At 34.4% G+C, this 20398-nt stretch overlaps 1 protein-coding gene and 1 pseudogene across 1 annotated transcript; both read left to right on the forward strand.

The window, feature by feature from the left end:
* Positions 1–2209: 2209 nt before the first annotated feature.
* LOC111385404 lies at positions 2210–10706 on the forward strand (annotated as a pseudogene).
* An 8490-nt stretch (positions 10707–19196) lies between these two features.
* Positions 19197–20148, forward strand: LOC111385405. The gene is made up of 3 exons (XM_023009789.1): positions 19197–19241; positions 19339–19461; positions 19675–20148. Exons 1-3 carry the CDS (start codon positions 19197–19199, stop codon positions 20146–20148), a joined length of 642 nt encoding a protein of 213 aa, XP_022865557.1.
* The last annotated feature ends 250 nt before the right edge of the window (positions 20149–20398 follow it).

The following is a 20398-nucleotide window of genomic DNA, read 5'->3' on the forward strand; positions in this document are numbered from 1 at the left end:
GATAGAAATTTGACGTTGATTTATGCTGTCAGTTCGCCTTCGCTACGTGGGGTTTTACTGTCAGGTGTGGGCCTCCTTCACTTTGTAGTTCTTATAAGGTTGGGCCAATTTTTGGCCCATTCGTTGTTTTTTTATTAGTGGCCTTCTCACTTATATTTCTAATGGGGCTAGCCTAAAGTTCAGTGCAGGCTTCTGCCGGTACCGGGCCTGAATTGGGTCCGCCTCTGTTTGTATATCTGCCTCTTTAACCGACTCGTTTTCCTAACCGTTTTATGCAGGGGTGCTAAGGTGGCCTTGTCGGATTCTTCGGAAAAGTTCCCTGCCCTCGTAACATTTGCGGGTTAAAATGGGTTATTATAATGGCTCAATTATTTTAGCATCAATCATCGAACTTATAAAGTTATTTTAATCAATTAACTAACCACACATTTATCACTCCATTTTACCAATTTGGTGAAATATCCACCTAGAATAGATTAAAGGTAAGTTGTAATAGATAAAATTAGTTTAGTAAAGGTACGTTAGATTGTAAGAATGAAATTTGAGTGAAAAGAAAATGAATTTCAGGTAATTGAATTGCCTATAACTTGCTTTATTAGGAATTGTTAATTAAATGTATTTGATTGATATCATTTTTTACCTGGAAAAATATTGAAATTTTGAATCTCTTGGTGTTCGTTGGCCTTTTTTTCATAAAAATCGTCAATTAAATGAATATAATTTATTACAATTGGGGCTATAATTTGTTTCAATTGAAGGAAAAAAAAAACCTGGAAAACCAAAAACTACCAAACCTATGGAAAAACCAATTCCTCAAAAGGGTGGAAAAGGGGGGTCACGTGACCAATTGCCAAGAAATTTGGCCAATCAAACATGTAAAAAAGTGAAAAATGGAATTCAATTTCCTACTTCCATGGAAAATTTGTGCAATCAAATAGGGCCTAAGTATTTTCTTGCTTATTAATGTCAATGTTAAGTGACATCAATTGATATGCAATCCTACGGTTGTTATGAAATGACGTATTTGCCCTTTGCTTCTGCAGGGTAATTTTTGAACTTGATATTCAACATTCTCAACAAAAAGATCTACAATTACTTCCCATATCTTGAAGATCTACAATTACTTCCCATATCCTTAATACGTATTTCAATGTAATTTTTCAATTTTTTTTCTCGGAAATTGGTCTATTAGAGTGTAAAATAAGCATTTTTTTTTCTTTTTCCTTATTTTACACTTATTTAGTTAGGCTTATATTGGTGATGATGAACTGTGGGTTGTTTGTGCAGTTTTGTGTCGATTATTCATTTATTTGTTGGTGTGGTGTACTTCTTGGGAAGTTGGGCTGTAGGCCTTCCTAAGCGAGCTGCAAGTTAATTGTTTTCAGTATGCATAAACTTTTGGGTCGACACAAGTTATGCTCACGATAAAAAATATGAAACAATAAATGAAATGAATATTTCAAAACCAACGACAGTCGACAGCCCATTCATTAGGACTAAATTCGAATAGATAAATGTATCACCGAGTAGGCAAAAAATTGTGTGTGATATAAGACTTTGATGGAAAAGGGCATGCAATGTGTACTTGTGAGGGCGTGTTAAAAGATTAAATTCAAATAAATGGATGTTAAAACAATTTTTATGGCTTTTTCATTATCCTTTTGCTATTACTTGCAGCATCTTCATTTTTCATCATTGTATGAATTTTCCCATGTTCCCCATTATTGACTCATGGCTTACTTTATTTAGGGTGGTTCTCTGTAGCCTATTGACTCAAACATCTTGAAGTTGCTCATCTCAGTTGTCGTGTGCCCTACAACCTAATTTAGATCATTGTGGAGGAAAACAACTTCTGTTTTAGCCTATGGGTTGCACCGTTCTTTAACTACACGTCTCATTTTCTTCGTTTTGCTTTGAATTAGCCCTTGAGCTTTTCTTCAATGCTGGTGCTTCTTAATTCATACGTTAGTTTAATTTATTGTTCATACTTATTTTCAATCGCATATTTACATAATAAAATATTCTACACGTACATCTACTTTTTAACAACACATTCTTCAAAAAAATACTATTCAAAACAATGTTTTTTAATTTTTAAGGATGTCAAACAGGGGCTTAATTGATCAAAGTTGGAAATTTTGACTTAACATATTCACAAACTAGCTTTTTTTCTTTTTTAACTTTAGCCAAGCATTCTCTAAAGCAGTAAATGGCTTTGTTCTCACGTCTTGTTGGTAGCCGCAGTGTGGAGGTTCGATTCCTAAAACATGGAATTAGATTCCTTGTAGGCGCAGTATACAGACAACTCTTGTTCCCTAACCTGTTGGGACGCATTTCGCGATTTACCTCCCTTATAAAGCTCTAGGGGCGAGGCGGTGGGCCCTCAAGGTTGGGGTTCAACTTTTTTAGTAAACAGCTTTGTTCATGTATCGATGTTAATAATTTTCTAATGAATTCTTATTTTGCAGACTGATATGGATAGTACTAACTTGTATGCATACATCTCTATCATTGCCCTGTTCGTCTCTATTCCACCTGCCATAATTATGAGTCACAGTTGATGAAGGAATATTATATTCCTATAATTATATTTCTCACACCCATTTCTTTGCTTCCTATTGTTGGAATGCAGAAGCGGAATTAATCAGAAATTAAAATTTTCTTTAATTCAATAAGTAAGATCGTCTAGATGTTCACGTGTATGTCATAACAAAATTAAAGGATTCGAATCCTTTACCTAAGTTCAATGATCAACCTTGAATTAAATCTGATCTGCGAACTTCCGTCTTCTTTAATTGCAAGAATCCTGGTGCTTCAAACTTTCAAGCCTTCTATGGTGTTCTCCAACGCAAAAACTACACCGGTGTGTGGGCACCTTCTTTCAATTAATCCAGAAAATAATTCTTGAATTTTGAACTACAAAAAAATAATATATTTTCTCTCTCTTTCTCTCTCTACAATTTTGAATCTTGTGGAATTATGAATGTTGTAGTAATTTTCTATCCATCTAATCTCTATTTATAGAGAAAAAGATGATATAATTCTAGTACAATTATAATTCCACATTCAAACAAGAGTTCTAATTAAAACTCAAGTATGAGTTCTAATTTAAGTCCAATTCCAATTAGTTTACATATAATTGAATGTGTAGTTCTAAAACTTTAATTACAATTACAATTAAGTTTATAACTTTCATAGTAATTACAATCAAGTACAAAACTTTATTGTAATTACAATTAAGCCCAAAACTATTATAATTACTTTAATCAAGTTTCAATACTTGATGGAGCTACCACAAGAACCTGATCGGACATATATTTTTCAAGCTCCAATAATTAGATCTTGTCTAGTCGACCCTAGACCACCCAATCTAATTATTAGTCATTGCTTTTTCCACTAAAGGCAAAACACTGAACTCTCGAAATATATATGATCACAGAAGCAAATAAATCTGTAATACTTTTCTCTGACCTGCCGTATATGTATTTTATCCCCGTCCGAGATCCGATAATTAGGTACGAGCAAAAATGACCGTTTTGCCTCTCTAATTATTCTCACTAACTTAAGTTTCATTTTCTTCAGTGGTCCTGTGAACAAATTACAAATGTTGAAATTTAGCTGTCGCTAAACACTGAGCTCAGATTTTAACCGTTCAATAGAAAATACTTAAGTAGTCACTCTACCCATTTTCCAGGATGACGGTTCTCGACATGAATTCATGTTCTCTACTCCACTCATTCTCAAATTCCCAACTCATCGAGATATTTGACCAATCAAATTGATATCACCCATTGATGAATCGAAGAACAATTAAAGTCGCGAAAAGATATACATAATCCTGTCAAAGGATTCAGATGAAATACATAGCGGTCAAGTGGAATTTAATTCTCCACGCGATCATGCTTACAGAATTAAATTCAACAAGTGGTCCGTTCAATATACTCTAAGTGTACTAGTGTCACCTTTAACTATTTCTGTGGTAAGGACAAATCACAAATCTGAATAGTGAATTGGTCAACACTACAACCTTCCAATATAAGGTGTCAACCCTTATACATTGATTGTGAACAAATTATTTATGATCAAAATATAAGTTGTGTCTCACTGTACTTCTCAACGCAAATACCTAATACATATTATCACAAGTGATCACAGACACTTTAATTTCGCATGCTCATTAAATAAATGCAACAAATAAAGTAAAAATAATTTTATTCAATATAAAAATTATTATTGTTATTTTTATATCAGCAAAACTATACTATATGAGCACACAACCTAACAAATCTCCCACTTGCCCTAGAGTATATGTGTCATGTCCTGTAAACCCATGCCTTGCACATGTCCATTAAAAACATTAGTCGATAGGCTCTTTGTAAATGGATCCGTGAGGTTATTCACAGTAGCAATTTTACTGATAGTCACATCTCCTCTATTAACTATCTCTCTCAAGAGATGATATTTCCGTTCAATATGTTTACCCCATTGATGACTCCTTGGTTCTTTAGCATTTGCCACTGCCCCACTGTTATCACAGTACAGTGTCAAGGGATGTGCAGATGGAGGCATCACCTCTATATCTGTTAGGAACTTTTTGAGCCACATCACTTTCTTAGCTACTTCACAAGCTGCCACATACTCAGCCTCCATGGTGGAATCAGCAATACATAATTGTTTGATACTTCTCCAAATAATGGCCCCACCACCAAGTGTAAACAGTGATCCTGATGTAGACTCGCGAGAGTCTTTATCATCTTGGAAGTCTGAATCTGTATAACCCACTGGAACAATATCTGGTGATAAGTAAACTAGCATGTAATTCCTTGTCCTTCGAAGGTACTTCAGGATATGCTTTACAGCCACCCAGTGTTCCGATCCAGGGTTAGATTGATATCGACTCACCATACTAACAACATAACAAATGTCAGGTCTAGTGCACAGTATAGCATACATGAGACTACCAACTGCCGAGGCATAAGGTATCTTACTCATGCGTTCTACCTTTTCAGGAGTCTTAGCGGACTAGTCCTTAGAGAGTTGAATTCCATGTCTGAAAGGTAAATTACCTTTCTTGGAATCTAACGTGGCAAATCTGACAAGTATTTTATCAATGTATGAAGCTTAGGATAGAGTTATCTGCTTGTTCTTTCGACCTCTTAAGATCTGAATACCTAAAACACAGCTAACTTCTCCTAAGTCCTTTATGTGAAACTGTTGGGCCAACCACGCTTTCGTAGATGATAATGCTCCAATATCATTTCCAATGAGTAGAATATCATCCACATATAGAACGAGAAAAATTACAATTTTCTCCTGTATCTTCTTATAAACACAGGGTTCATCAAAATTCTGATCAAAATCATCTGTCTTAATCACTTCGTCGAATCTCTTGTTCCAAGATCTTGATGCTTGCTTCAACCCATAAATGGAACGTTGAAGCTTGCAGACTTTGTCTTCATGACCAGTTTCTATGAATCCGTCTGGTTGCTTTATATAGATACATTCCTTAAGATGGCCATTCAAAAAAGCTGTCTTGACATCCATTTGCCACACCTCATAATCAAAATGAGCTGCAATGGATAAAAGAATCCGGATAGACTTAAGCATAGCCACAGGCGAAAAGGTCTCTTCGTAATCGATGCCTTCTCGTTGGGTGAAACCCTTAGCCACTAGCCTTGCTTTGAAAGTTTCCACTTTCCTGTTTGCTCCTCTCTTTCCCTTATAGACCCATTTGCACCCGATGAGTTTTATCCCTTCTGGTGCATCTACAAGTTTCCAGACCTGATTGGAATGCATAGATTCCATTTCAGCATTCATAGCTTGTTGCCATAAATCTGCATCCACATCATTCACGGCCTCCTTATATGAAGTCAGGTCATCAACTTGTGTTGTGGAGATCGCCTGATTGGACCATCCAACTAACAAGTACCTTGAAGGTAGTCTGATAACCCTCTGACTTTGTCTAAGGGGCAATGGATCCTGGACTGTGGCATCGTTTGGAATTGTAACGTTTGTATCAATGTTGGTATCACCATTAGATGGTTCCATTACCTCCTCAATACCTTCATCGTTTACTTGATCCATGGGATTGGATGACTCATCTCTCCCACTCAAAACACATTGTTTAGGTATCTCCGACACCAAGGGTTGTCTGTCATGAGATTGTGTTTCGGGAATCGATGTGGTGGAATCGCCCCCACTCATTTCTTCCAACACGACCTTGCTTGTGGATTGACATTCATTAATATACTTATCCTCTAGAAAAGTGGCATTTTTGCTAACAAAGACTTTCCTATCTAGAGGACTATAAAAATAATATCCCCTGGTACCTTTAGGGTATCGTACAAACAGGCATATCTCTGATCTAAACTCCAACTTCTCCGTCTTCCCTTTCAGTACATGAGCCGGACATCTCCAAATTTGAATATGACGTAAGCTAGCCTTGCGCCCATTCCATTATTTCAGTGGAGTCTTGGGAATCGACTTAGAAGGAACTAAGTTAAGAACATATGCTGCTGTTTCCAATGCATATTCCCAAAATGAAGTAGGTAGAGTTGTGAAACTCATCATTGATCTAACCATGTCTAACAATGTCTTGTTTCTTCTTTTTGAAATGCCATTCTGTTGGGGTGTACCCGGCGTACTTAGTTGAGAAACAATACCATTTTCTGTCAAACAGTCCCTGAATTCTCCCGAGAGATATTCACCACCTCGATCTGATCGAAGTGTCTTAATACTCTTACCCAAATGTTTCTCGACCTCAGCCTGATACTCTTTAAATTTTTCAAAAGCATTTGACTTTTGAGTCATTAGGTAGATGTATCCAAATCTAGAGTAATCATCGGTAAAAGTGATAAAATACTCATAACCCCCTCTCGTAGGTGTATTCGTGGGTTCACATACATCAAAATGAACTAGTTCTAATACTTCTTTGGCTCTATGTACTTTTGCTAGAAAGGATCTCTTGGTCATTTTACCCTCCAAACAAGAATCACAAACTGACAATGGTTCCATCTTAAGTGTGTTAAGTGGACCATCTCTAGCCAATCTTTGTATCATGTTAAGGTTAATATGTCCAAGTCTAAGATGCCATAAATAAGTATCACTAGTATGGTTAGACATTCGTTCATGGTTTGCAGAAGTAACATTTATTTCATTTGTGGCATAATTTAAAATATAAAGACCATTCACCAAATGTCCAGCAAAAATAGGAGCTTTATTCTTTAAAATATAAAGCGCATCATGGGCAGTGTTTACAGAATAACCTTATCCTATTAAACAAGAAACATAAATCAAATTTAGCTCTATCCGCGAGACATAATAACAGTCTTTAAGAATTAAACAATCAAGAAACTTGAAATACACGACCTCCTTTAGGGAGTCCATTGCATTACCGGCACGAGACAAGCGCGTTACTTTGCTTATGAATTGACCAAATGAGACCATGAGTTTTTATTTAAAATAACACCCTCTCACACTCAATATTTTAAAATAATGGATTTTAATTGAAACAATTACCAACTGTCTATATTAATTAAATTAATATACAGTTTAATTATTACAATTTTTCTATTCAGAATAATTTAATTTAATTTAAATTAATCAAAGAAAATTTATGTTAAATGATATGTACCCTATTCATACCATCACGAGCGATGTCATAAATAAATCTATATGTCATGATGTCAAGAATGATAATATTTCAAACAATAATTTAAAGCATTCATGGAGAGATAAAAATAACAATTATTTGTGGCCCAAAAATGACTCAAGAAATAAATTAAAGACTAACTAGACCCAAGCTCAATATTTAATCTAAATCTTCAATTTTCAACAGTAGTTTCTCCAAAAATAGTAAGGAAGTTTTTCCCACTGCACCTGTAATTATTTTTAAAAAATCCAAAATTTTTTTTGGAAAAATTAATTTACAGATGAATCTGTCTGATGTCGACAGACAGATGATAGTCTGCCGACAGGCAGTCAAACCGTCAGATTTTTTTTATTTTTTTTAAATACAGATCTTTGAATTATTTGCCTTCCATCTTGAAGTCTTTTTCTTCAATCTCTAATCAACTTTCAAGATCCAAAAATTACAAGAATTACATAAATTCATATGTCCCGTAAGCTCACAAATTTTGAATCTAATTGTACAGAAAATTAAATCAAGATGATGAAGTTGTAATCCACCTATCTTGTTACAGACTCGAAATAACAAATTACATCAAAGACTGGCCACAAATAATTGGTTCACAGTTTAAAATAATCCAATCATTCAATCAATACATAAAATTTTTCTAGACATTACTCGACTAGAACATGCAATCAAGATTCAAAAATAACAAGCACGAGAACGATCTAGATTGCTCTGATACCAATTGTTGGAATGCGGAAGCGGAATTAATCAGAAATTAAATCTTTTTTAATTCAATAAGTAAGATCGTCTGGATGTTCACGTGTATGTCATAACAAAATTAAAGGATTCGAATCCTTTACCTAAGTTCAATGATCAACCTTGAATTAACTCTGATCCGCGAACTTCCGTTTTCTTTAATTGCAAGAATCCTGGTGCTTCAAACCTTCAACCCTTCTATAGTATTCTCCAACGCAAAGACTACAACGATGTGTGAGCAACTTCTTTCAATTAATCCAGAAACTAATTCTTGAATTTTGGACTATAAGAAAATAATATAGTTTCTCTCTCTTTTTCTCTCTACAATTTTGAATCTTGTGGAATTATGAATGTTGTAGTATTTTTCTATCCATCTAGTTTCTATTTATAGAGAAAAAGATGATAGAATTCTAGTACAATTATAATTCAACATTCAGATAAGAGTTCTAATTAAAACTCAAGTAGGAGTTCTAATTTAAGTCAAATTCTAATTAGTTTACATATAATTGCATGTGTAGTCCTAGAACTTCAATTACAATTACAATTAAATTTATAACTTTCATAGTAATTACAATCAAGTACAAACTCTATTGTAATTACAATTAAGCCCAAAACTATTATAATTACCGTAATCAAGTTTCATTACTTTATGGAGCTACCACAGAGACCTGATCGGACATATATTTTCCAAGCTCCAATAATTAGATCCTGTCTAGTCAACCATAAACCACCCAATCTAATTATTAATCCTTACTTTTTTGTACTAAAGGCAAAAGACTGAACTCTCGCAATATATAAGATCACAGAAACCAATAAATCTGTAATACTTTCCTCTGACCTGCCGTATATGTATTTTCTCCCCGTTCGAGATCTGATAATTAGGTACGAGCATAAATGACCATTTTGCCCATCTAATTATTGTCACTAACTTAAATTTCATTTTCTTCAACGGTCCTGTGAATAAATTACAGATGTCAAAATTTAGCCGTCGCTAAACACTGAGCTTGAATTTTAACTGTTCAACAGAAAATACTTAAGTAGTCACTCTACCCATTTTTCAGGGTGATGGTTCCTGTCATGAATTCATGTTCTCTACTCTGTTCATTCTCAAGTTCCCAACTCATCGAGATATTTGACTAATCAAATTGATCTCACTCATTGATGAATCAAAGAACAATTAAAGTCGCGAAAAGATATACATAATCCTGTTAAATGATTCAGATGAAAAACACAGCGGTCAAGAATACACAGCGGTCAAGTGGAATTTAATTCTCCACACGGTCATGCTTATAGAACTAAATTTGACATGTGGTTCGTTCAATACATTCTAAATGTACTAGTGTCACTTTTAACTATTTTTGTGATAATGACAAATCACAAACCTGAATAGTGATTTGGTCAACACTGCAACCTTCCAATATAAGGTGCCAACTCTTATACATTGGTTGTGAACAAATTATTTATTATCAAAATATAAGTTGTGTCTCACTGTACTTCTCAATGCAAGTACCTAACTCATATTATCATAAGTGATCATAGACACTTTAATTTCGCATGCTCAATAAATAAATGCAACAAATAAAGTAAAAATAATTTTATTCAATATAAAAATTATTATTTTTATTTTTACATCAGCAAAACTATACTATATGAGCACACAACCCAACACCTATATATTGCCACTCCTACTTATTTTTTTGAGCAATCACGATTTGAAGGACCTTAGCTGATAAAGTATGGGTTTAGAGATGCAATTGCTAAAGTGGGCTTAGTAAAGTTCATCACAGATCTCTTTTGGGTGGAAATGTTTTACCACCTCTATAATAAGGTAATTCAGTTTTAGCCATAGGCTTTAAATTATGTGATCTTTCGAAACTGGATGTTTGTTGAATGTTTTTTGTGTTCTTAATGAAGGCTTCATCTTGTTTAACTAATAAATAAATGATTGATAGAACTGCTTTTAGTTATCTAATAGTTTTCCCCAGCCAAGATGAGGATTTAGATTTTTTTTCCATTTTGGCTTTTCACTTGGCAAAAAATACCCTAGAGAGAGTGCCACCTCTTACACATGTAGTTGGAAATGTGTTGAAACTTGTTTTCATGATTGGCTACTCGATCTTAGTCTTTGGTAAACTCACATATACTTAACATGATCGTGTGATGTGTGTGCAAGTAAATTCTAATTCTATATTTGGATAACTACGTAAAACTTGCAGGCAACAAAATTTCATTACAAATCAATATTGGTACTTCCGTTGCAATTGTTGGGGTTGCAATCTACTCCTTTATTAAGGCCAAGATGGAAGAAGAGAAATAGGTGAGTTCAACTATAAGAATAAGATTTGACCGCTGGTGCTACACTATAGCATATCAAAGTCTAATGTATATCAGAAGGTGGCCTTTCTTGTTTAAGTTGTTTTTTTTTTTCACTGATATGCAAATAATATATTGTTACTAATCTTGAATTTAGTCTAGTTCATTACTATATATGGTAGAAATGTTTCATGAACTTTGATAGTGTTAGTGAATTTAGTTGGGAACTCGATTATTACTCTCCTAACTTGCGATCTGTGACTTTTTTCGACTTTGGCCGTGCATTCAGTATCTTGATACTACCATTTTTTGGCAGTAAATGAAGTAGCATGAGAATTGAGTAGAGAGGCAGGCAATGAAAGTAATCTTGGTGTACGTTTGGATATTCTTCATCACGTGAAAAAATGATAAATTGAGTTCCTTTCATTGTGCAGTTATAGATTTCCCATTAATCTTCTTAAATTCAGAAATTGAATAATTGGTAAATTTCAATATCCTAGTGGAATAATGTATAATTCTCCTTCTAGCCAACAATGTGATTACGGGATTTGGAAGGAATTTACTAGAATCTGATAGGATAAATTACGTTATTGGAAAATTGTTTGTTGAAAGTTGTCTATCTTAGAGAATTCTCTTACTTGTGAAGTTCTAATTCTATATGTTGAATATGTTACCTAAATTTCGATGTTGGTTCGCATTTTGGTTGAAAAAGGAGTTAAAGAGGGATCAAAGTTGGCAATTGAAAGTTTGGATCAACAACTAGGCATCCAAACGGGGCGCTCAGGCGTCAAGAAATAAATTTGTGGATCGAAACTCAGTGCCTGAGTTTTATTGGCAGTGCCAGTCTACTGCTTGCTTAGCATTACGCTACCATTCTTATGTGAAAAAGTTTTGTTTCCCTTTTACAGCTCCTTTTTTATAATCTTTCTATCTAAAACATATTATTTTAGGTCTTATATGTACTTCGCAATTTTTCTGGCTTTGTATGAATTTTAGTTTAATTTAGACAATATTGTAAGCACGATATTTTGTATTCTTTCTTCATTATAATAAATTTTCTATTTCTCTACCAAATTTCTTATGTTGTTTTTGTGTTGTGATTGCTACTTAACCACATAAGAAAGAGTTTTAGGCGAGGTAACATCAAGAGTAACCTTCTTGATCTAATGAAAGTTGATGTTATTTTATCAATGTAACTGTAATACTTCCCTTTCCTCGCATTATGAGGAGCCTCACATTATTGACTTGATATATCAACAAGACTATAACATGTTAATGATGTTAAGAATGTGTTTGATAGGCATTTTTATGTAAAAATGTATTTCAGAATAGTAAATAGATTTGAAATGTATGGTTGAAAAATAAAGAAAAGTTTTTGATTTACGTGTAATATTATTTTAATAAAGAATGTGTGGTTGAAAAGAAGAGAGAGAAAAATATATTTTGAAAATAATGGCTACCAAAAGGGGCCTAAATAAAATTACGGAGATCGTAGAAAATTACAGTTTGACTTCTATATTATTATTATAATTGTATTATATATAGATATATTATTTTTACCATATTTCAATTATAGGTTACCATTAGTTAATATTGTAATTGATTGCTACCATATTTAGTGTGATTTTGATTCTATATAACGAGAGAACTTCTCGTATCAAGAGGCGTTGACCCTTATTAAACATCGTTGAATATATTTGACATGGTATCAGAGTGGGCTTAATTTTATTTGGGTTAAATTTGCGAGCTTCTGTTCTCCGACGAGCGGACTTGTGCCGCTTGACTAGTCAAATTTTCTTTTTCTTTTTTACTTCTTTAAACCCTCCACATCTATATATTCGAGAGCCTTTTTTAAACAATAATGAGGCTTATCGTATGTAGCTTGAATTCCCATATTTTGAGCAGTGACTATGTTACAATTTAGAATGACACAAAAATTAAAAGACGAAATTATTGTCAGCCACATACAGAAACATGACTTCGACGAACAGTACATAGCAATTCCATCTTTTAATAGGAAGACAAAGCATTACTTGCAACAAGCAACAAACAAGTAGTTGAGGAAAGATCCACCATTGGGGACAATGTGGACTTTAGTAGAAAGTAGATCCATGAGAAAGCTTCCAATGTTCTTGCCATCAGCTCGATAATAGTTATTCTTTTGGTTTCTGTTGGAATCTGTTTACTAACATCAATAGTAGGTTCCGTCGCTTGTGGAGGTTTAGGGAAGACGATGAATAGGGTTTGGGCTAAATGGGTACTTTGTGATAATGGGCCCGTGTATTGGTTTACTGTTATGGGTATTAGGTAAACAATATTTAAGTGGGCTTGTATATGGACTGTTGGATTAAGGTCCTGAGACAAGGTGTTAAACTTTGGGCTGGTGGTGGGTTGGATTTTATATGGAATTTTGGGTTAATAGAGCGCTATGTTGTATTTAATATTGTTACAGATTAGTTGGTTGGGCTTGCTGCGTTAGGCTTTGTTATTTTTAATGAATAGGTTAGGTCTTGGAAACTTTAATGGATGCTTATAGGTTGTGAGCAATTAGATTATAAATTGTTGTTTCTCTTTGTGGGCTACTTGGAATGTGGCTTGATTTGCTTCCAATAATGAAGTTGGGAATCTTGTTGATGTGTCATATGGATGAGAGAGACATGGGAGTGCACATCCTTGTGTTTTGGTTGATGGAGTGATGAGCTAGAGTTTTGGATTCTTAGAGGAGGATTATCATTGGGTGGTTTTTGGATTTTTAAAAGAGGATCATCTTGGTTTTTCTTTTTTTGGTGTATACCATTTTGTAAGATTTCTTCCAACTGCAGCATCTTAGTCAATGATATATTGTTGGAATTTTGGATGGTGTATTGACGTTAGAGTTTTTTCGGAACACGAATTGTGCGTTTGACTGAGTTCTCCTGAGAGATAGAGCTCACTGTGTGTGTTAGTGCACTTTATGAATTCCATTTGGAAATTCTTCTTAACGGCGTGAGCACTTTGGAGTATCTTTTGACTAGTTCTTCAATGTTTATGCATTATTGTTCTTAGTTTTTCGTCATATCTAATTTTCATAGATGGTGACAATACTTATGCCTGCGAAGAAAAAATCTAAATCAGAGCAATCATCTACGAAAATTAGTGATGATGAGAGACCAATAACAACAAATAGTATAGAAACAATCAAGAACTATTCAAAAGACACTCTAGAGAGCTCACACAAAGTATGTCGGCACACACAGTGAACTCTATCTGTTGGGATAATTCAACCTAACACATAATTCATGTTCCGACAAAAATTGTAACGCTAATACACCGAACAAAATTCTAGCAACACATAGCTAACCAAGATGTTGCATTTGGTAAAAACCCCACAAAACAACGTAAACAAAAAATAAAAATAAAAATCCAAGATGATCATCCTCTGAGAATTTAAAAACCACACAAGGATGATCATTCTCTGAGAATCCAAAATTCTAGCTCATCACTCAAGCAACAAAAACTCAAAAATTTGCACTCCTATGTCTCTCTCATCCATATGACCCATCAACAAGATCCACGAGTTCCTTATTGCCAATCAAACCACATTCCAAGTAGCGCACAAAGAGAAACCAAAATTTATAATCTAATTGCTCACAAACCATAAGCATCCATTAAAGTCTCCAAGACCTAACCCATTTATTAAAATTAACGAAGCCCAAAGTAGTAAGCCCAACCAACAAATCCATAACAGCATTAAATACAACCCATCACTTCATCAGCCCAAAATCTCATATAAAATCCTGCCCACTACAAAGCCCAAATTTTAACACCTCATCTCAGGACCTTAATCCAATAGTCTTATACAAACCCACTCAAATATTATTTATCTTTTAATGAGGGTAAATAAAATTATGGAGATCGCCGAAGATTACGGCTCGACATCTATATTATTATAATTATTTATACATAGATAGATTGTTTTTACCATATTTCAATTATAGGTTACGATTCATTGATATTGTAATTGACTGCTAAAATATTTAGTGGAGATTTTGGTTCTATAGAATGAGAGAACTTCTTACAATGATAGGCGTCGAGTCTTATTGAATATCATTGAATATATTTGACACAACCAATAGTGGATCACCTCTTGCTTAAATAAGCAAGAAGAGTGTAGATTTTAAATAACGGGAATATGTTTCATGCACTCCCGAAACCTAGCTTGATGCCTTAAAGTTGAATTAGTTGGCCTTGTACGCAAGGATATTGCCCCCAATTTCTAAGGATGCTCATTATTCTTTTGTTGAATCCATTTCAAGTGGGAAGGAAGGTGGTATTGTATTGAATAGAAATTGCAGCTTTTAATATTGCAATATATCTCATTATTCTCTAACAAGTGGTATTAATGCGCATAGCTACCTTGATTAGATTAATTATCAAGTGGAAATAAATATTTACAAGTCATTTTGTATGCTTGACGTATACATAAAGAGAATCTCAAGGGAGGTAGCCAGTGCCATAATAGCTCAAGAAGGTGCCTACTGCTTGGGATTCGCTCGGAAAGGTAGATGGTGCTATTCATTCGTTCTTTCTACATGCTCCACCTATTGCAATGAACCTTTGTTTATGCCCTATTTTTCTAAAAAAATATTTTTTTCAAAACTTAATTTCAATCACACATCCTTTAATAAAATAATATTACACACAAATTTAAAACCTTTCCTTATTTTATAATCACACATTCTCCATCAATTTATTATTTCAAAATATATGCTTTTCCCAAAATGGAGCTTAAGCAATAGTTTACTTTTGAACGATTAGGTGGTGGAAGGTTCCATAATCTTGCTTGGACCCATTTAAATTTAATAAATGATTACTTATAAAAAAAAAACATTTTACAGTGACGATACCGTAGGAGAGGTCCGACGGAAAAGTAGATCGACGCCAAAAATAGGGGTATTTGCTAGCAACAACATAATGAAGGGGATTTGTCTTTTCTATTGATTCCTGTTGTTGTTGCTCGAAATAATTCAACTTTTGATACTCTTTCAGACATGCTTCGGGCATTCTCTTTTCTCTATCAACTGTTGGGTGCATGATTTAGAAAGCCGAAATTACACTACTTGTCATCAATGATCATACATTCGGTGACAAGTGTGCTCTTTGAATATGGATAGCAACGGGGAGGGAAGGATTATTCTTATCTGTGTATAAGCGATGATATCAAAGAAAACTTGTTTCAGCATATTCACAGTTGTCTTAGTAGCAATCTTTTAAATAATGTTACAAAGGTTGATGGCCTGAATTCCTTAATACTTTCAAGGCACTTCACCTTCAATATGAGCATTAAATGTTTGTAGATCATTGAGCTTAATGACATACATATGTTGAGTGCTCTCAGACAAAACCTCAGACCTCTAGATCCACTATTCTCGATTTCCATGGCAGAACACATGATAGATGTCCGATCCTAGTATTTTGAAAGCACTCATGTTGAAAAAGACCGTTGTGAACTTCTAGAAAAATATATCCTCTTTGAACCATCTATGCTTCAAATTGCGCTATTCTTATTTAAAAAAAAAAAAGAAGGTAAATTTTACTTCTGTATTCGAAATTTCATTTTTCTTTTTATAAATAATTTTTTGTTTGCTTACTCGATGGGATGTTATAACTATCATTTCAATTACATAATCGAATTTATATTGTTAAAAATAACTAAAAGGAAACATTTTAGCATTTAAGTTAAGCTTAAATTGCTCTTGCATGTAAGTTCTCATGGTTGTAACTTTTTCTATACTTCTCATTGGCAATTTTTTCTTTTAAACCTTATTCAACGATTATTTCTCTCTCATTTCCAACACTTTCTTAATCCCTTTTGCATTTTAATTCTTTGATTCAATTATCTTCTCTACTATTTATATTACATTTTGTTTGCAAGTTATGCCAACGTTTTTGTACGCATCATCTGCAAGTTGTAAGCATTTCGTAGTGAACGTAATTAAGTCCCCGTTTGGCCCCCATTCTTGCCAAATTTTAATGGTTGAAATAATATTTTTTTGAAAAATGTGTGGTTGAAAAAAATGAAATTTTTTTTTATTTATGTATAATATTATTTTATGAAAAATTGTGTGGTTGAAAATAAAAGAGAGAAAAAGAATGAGAATGAGAATGTGTGCCTAATGAGAGCTAAATTTGACACTAATATTATTCGTTATTTTAGAGAGTTCTTCCTTTATATGTCTTTGCAAAGATACCATATCCCAAGATTGAAAAATAGTGAAATACTTCATTTTTTATGGGAAAAATTTGTATTACCGATAGGTAATTTGGCCCAATTCAAAAATAAGGCAACATGTTTACAGTTTCTGAAATCAGATTTCATAAACAACTGTATGTCAAAATCTCTTTCCAAATCAGTTTCCTAAAAACTAGGAGCGTATCTCCATCAACGCACGTATCTCCATTAACGCCAGTCTGTATCATAATAAATTCACTTCTCTAAAATAAAATGTTTCATCTCCAATCTGACGAAAAAAAAATTGAATTTGCCTTTTTTTTTTGGTTGACGAAATTCCTTCGATTGACGTCGATTGCATAATCCAGGTCACAGTTGGGAAAAGACGATCGCTTAACAGCAAATTAGTCAACGAATTCCTCCAAACAGCATCCAATTCAGCAGCCATCGTTGTATTCAGGGGTTTCGATTTTCATCGGGTACGTCATTGAAAATCAATTAATCTCACAATCCACTTGCTGCCTGATAACCACAGCGACGGAATTCCTGTTATATGTGAATTATGACCGTGATCTTAATTGCATTATAATTGGTGACGCATTTCCTCTCGTCTACATATTGCAACTCCTTTTCAATATCTGTGACTTAATGCTCTGACCTGATCTCCATTTGCATTTGAAACTTTTACATATTTGCTGTAATAACAGTATTGTGCTCCATTTGAAACTTTGACTCATATGTGACATGATGCCGTGACCTGTTCCAATTTGCAATGAAACTGCGAAGAATTTGCTCTTACACACAAAATGTGACTCCGTATCATAATATGTGTTATTCATTAGTTGTGACCTACACTTTGTTTTGTAATTGACATTATTCTAGTTGATGTTACAGAAATGGGATACATACATGTTTGCCTATTGAATGGCTCATAGCCTTCGTTGATCTTAATCGATCGTAATTACGGGTACATGCAACTGGTGGATACAGTTATGGCTGAGATTGGATTGGATCCCACTGAAGTGGCAATCACAATGAAGTATGTTTTGAATAGTGATCTGCCTCCAATTGTGATCAAGAAGGACAATAATGTGCTGTCATACATGGCGTTAAAAGATATGGAACGTGACCCATCCAAATATCTAATCATCATTGAGGTCACGGAAGAAGATAGCCAACAGAACAATGCAATGTTACCATTTGGTGTGGAACCCAGTGGACCAAAATTTTCATTGATGGATATGTCATCAAATATATGCGGGACAATAATAAAATCGTCGTGTGACAACTATGAGCATGAGGTCACGGTTGTATTGGTCGCCAACGCTAGGGACGTAGAGATGGGGAGGGTTTTTCATAACAAAGAGATCATGAAGCTGAGCTTGTCCCTTTATGCGATCCAAAACATGTTTGAATATGTGGTTGTTCGGTTTGATAACAAGGACTATCTTGTCAAGTGTTCACATGATGAGTGTGATTGGATCTATAAAGCATCTAGGATAGCTAGAACGGACTTGTTTAAAATTAGGCATATTGTAGAAGGTCACAGATGTGCTTCTAACATTGTACTTAGTTCTTATAGGCAAGCAACAAAAGCACTTTGTGTCACACTGCATAAAATACAAGTACACATCGTATACCCCAAATGATATACGTAATGATGTGTTGCATACGTATGGAGTGTCGTTGAGTTATGTGAAAGCGTGGAGGTCTCGGGAGGAAACTTTGAAACTGATTAGGGGTGATCCAGTAGATTCTTTTAATAATATATCAAGATTCTTTGACACGTTGCAACATACAAATCTTGAAACGGTCACAAATCTGGAGCTTGATGGTCACAGAAGGTTCAAATATTGCTTCATGGCGCTAGGCGCATCAATTCGAGGTTGGGGACATTGTAGGCCAATTGTTGTGGTTGATGGCACATACTTAAATGGACACTATGGTGGGACGTTATTTACGACATGTACACAGGATGCAAATAATATCATATACATAATTGCTTTTGGGATTAGGGATAGTGAGAATGATGCCTCGTGGACATGATTCTTCAAAAATTTGACGAAGGCGTACGGCTATAGAGAAGGGTTGTGCTTCGTATCGGATCGCCATAATAGCATCAAAAATGCTATTGAGAATGTGTATCCAAGAACATGTCATGGAATTTGTTCGTATCATCTCCTTCAAAATCTAAAGTCACGTTATGAAAAATCGGGTAAAAATATAACGCAAATATTTAATTCAGCTGTTCATGCCTACACGTTGTCAAAATATGAATATAATATGCAACATCTCAACGCGATTAATGGAAAGATAAGGGGTTACCTGGTTATTACACATACCACCATGTTATATTCTTGTGCGTGCATTTATTACAGTATTGTAAAAATATATCATTAACAGATAATCATGTTTATGTTTGTAGGACGGTGTTGGGCTCGCTAAATGGTCACGATTTCACATGCCAACGAATCGATATTCTACAATGACATCGAATATAGTAGAGTCGGTTAATGTGATCACAAAATCTGCCAAGAACTATCCCATTGTAGCTTTGTTGGAGTCATTGCGACAAACCATACAGTCGTGATTTTGTAGACATCGGGAATCCGCGCAAGCCACTTTCACAACCTTGTCAAGTAAGTATGAGAAGCAAATGAGAGAAATGAGCATTTGTGCCTGAAATGTTATCTGTGACCTGTAACTTATTCGTTGTGGCCAACTTCTTAGTGACATTTGTTATATTATTTTTTGGTTGTAGGTTGCGCGTATTAATCAGGCAATGTTCTCAGCCAGCTGTGAAAATTTAACTTTTGTTGTTGATATAGAAGGACGTACATGCACGTGTAGGATGCTTCAAGTTGATCAATTACCGTGTCCACACGCTCTGGCTGTGATTGCAAGTGTGAAGATGGATCCATATGAGTTTTGTTCATATTATTACACGAGAGAAGCATACAAGAGTACTTATAACGAAACTGTTTTCCCTGTAGGAAATCCAAATGAATGGATAGTGCCCAAAGACTTTGAGAACATAGTCGTGTTACCACCTAATCAAAAGCGAAGTTGCGGAAGGCCTACTGAGAAGAGGTTTAGATCTGCAGTTGAAGATAACATAACTGTCAAATGCGGTCGTTGCGGTGAAAGTGGTCACAATCGCAGAACTTATAGCAGTTTGGTTCCATTAAATCAGATTCAATTGAAAAAACAAAGAAAAGATAAGGAAGTCAACTGATGATACATATCACGAAACTTGCAACAGTTTGGTTTCGTTAAGACAGTTGGTTTACTTTTTCATTCATTGCTTGAACGTAATATCGAACACAATTTGTTAGAGGACACAAATATTTATTTAATAACAACATTTCCAAGTTTAAACCTTTATAATAAGGATGTTTTACTATTGTATTTGTAATGTTCTTTCCACATGAACACATTTTTAAATATAAGCAAACATGACATGTGGGGATTGGGTATACCCTAAA

Source organism: Olea europaea, unplaced genomic scaffold, assembly GCF_002742605.1.
Source record: "Olea europaea var. sylvestris unplaced genomic scaffold, O_europaea_v1 scaffold3153, whole genome shotgun sequence".
In the NCBI taxonomy this organism is placed as follows: Eukaryota; Viridiplantae; Streptophyta; class Magnoliopsida; order Lamiales; family Oleaceae; genus Olea; species Olea europaea.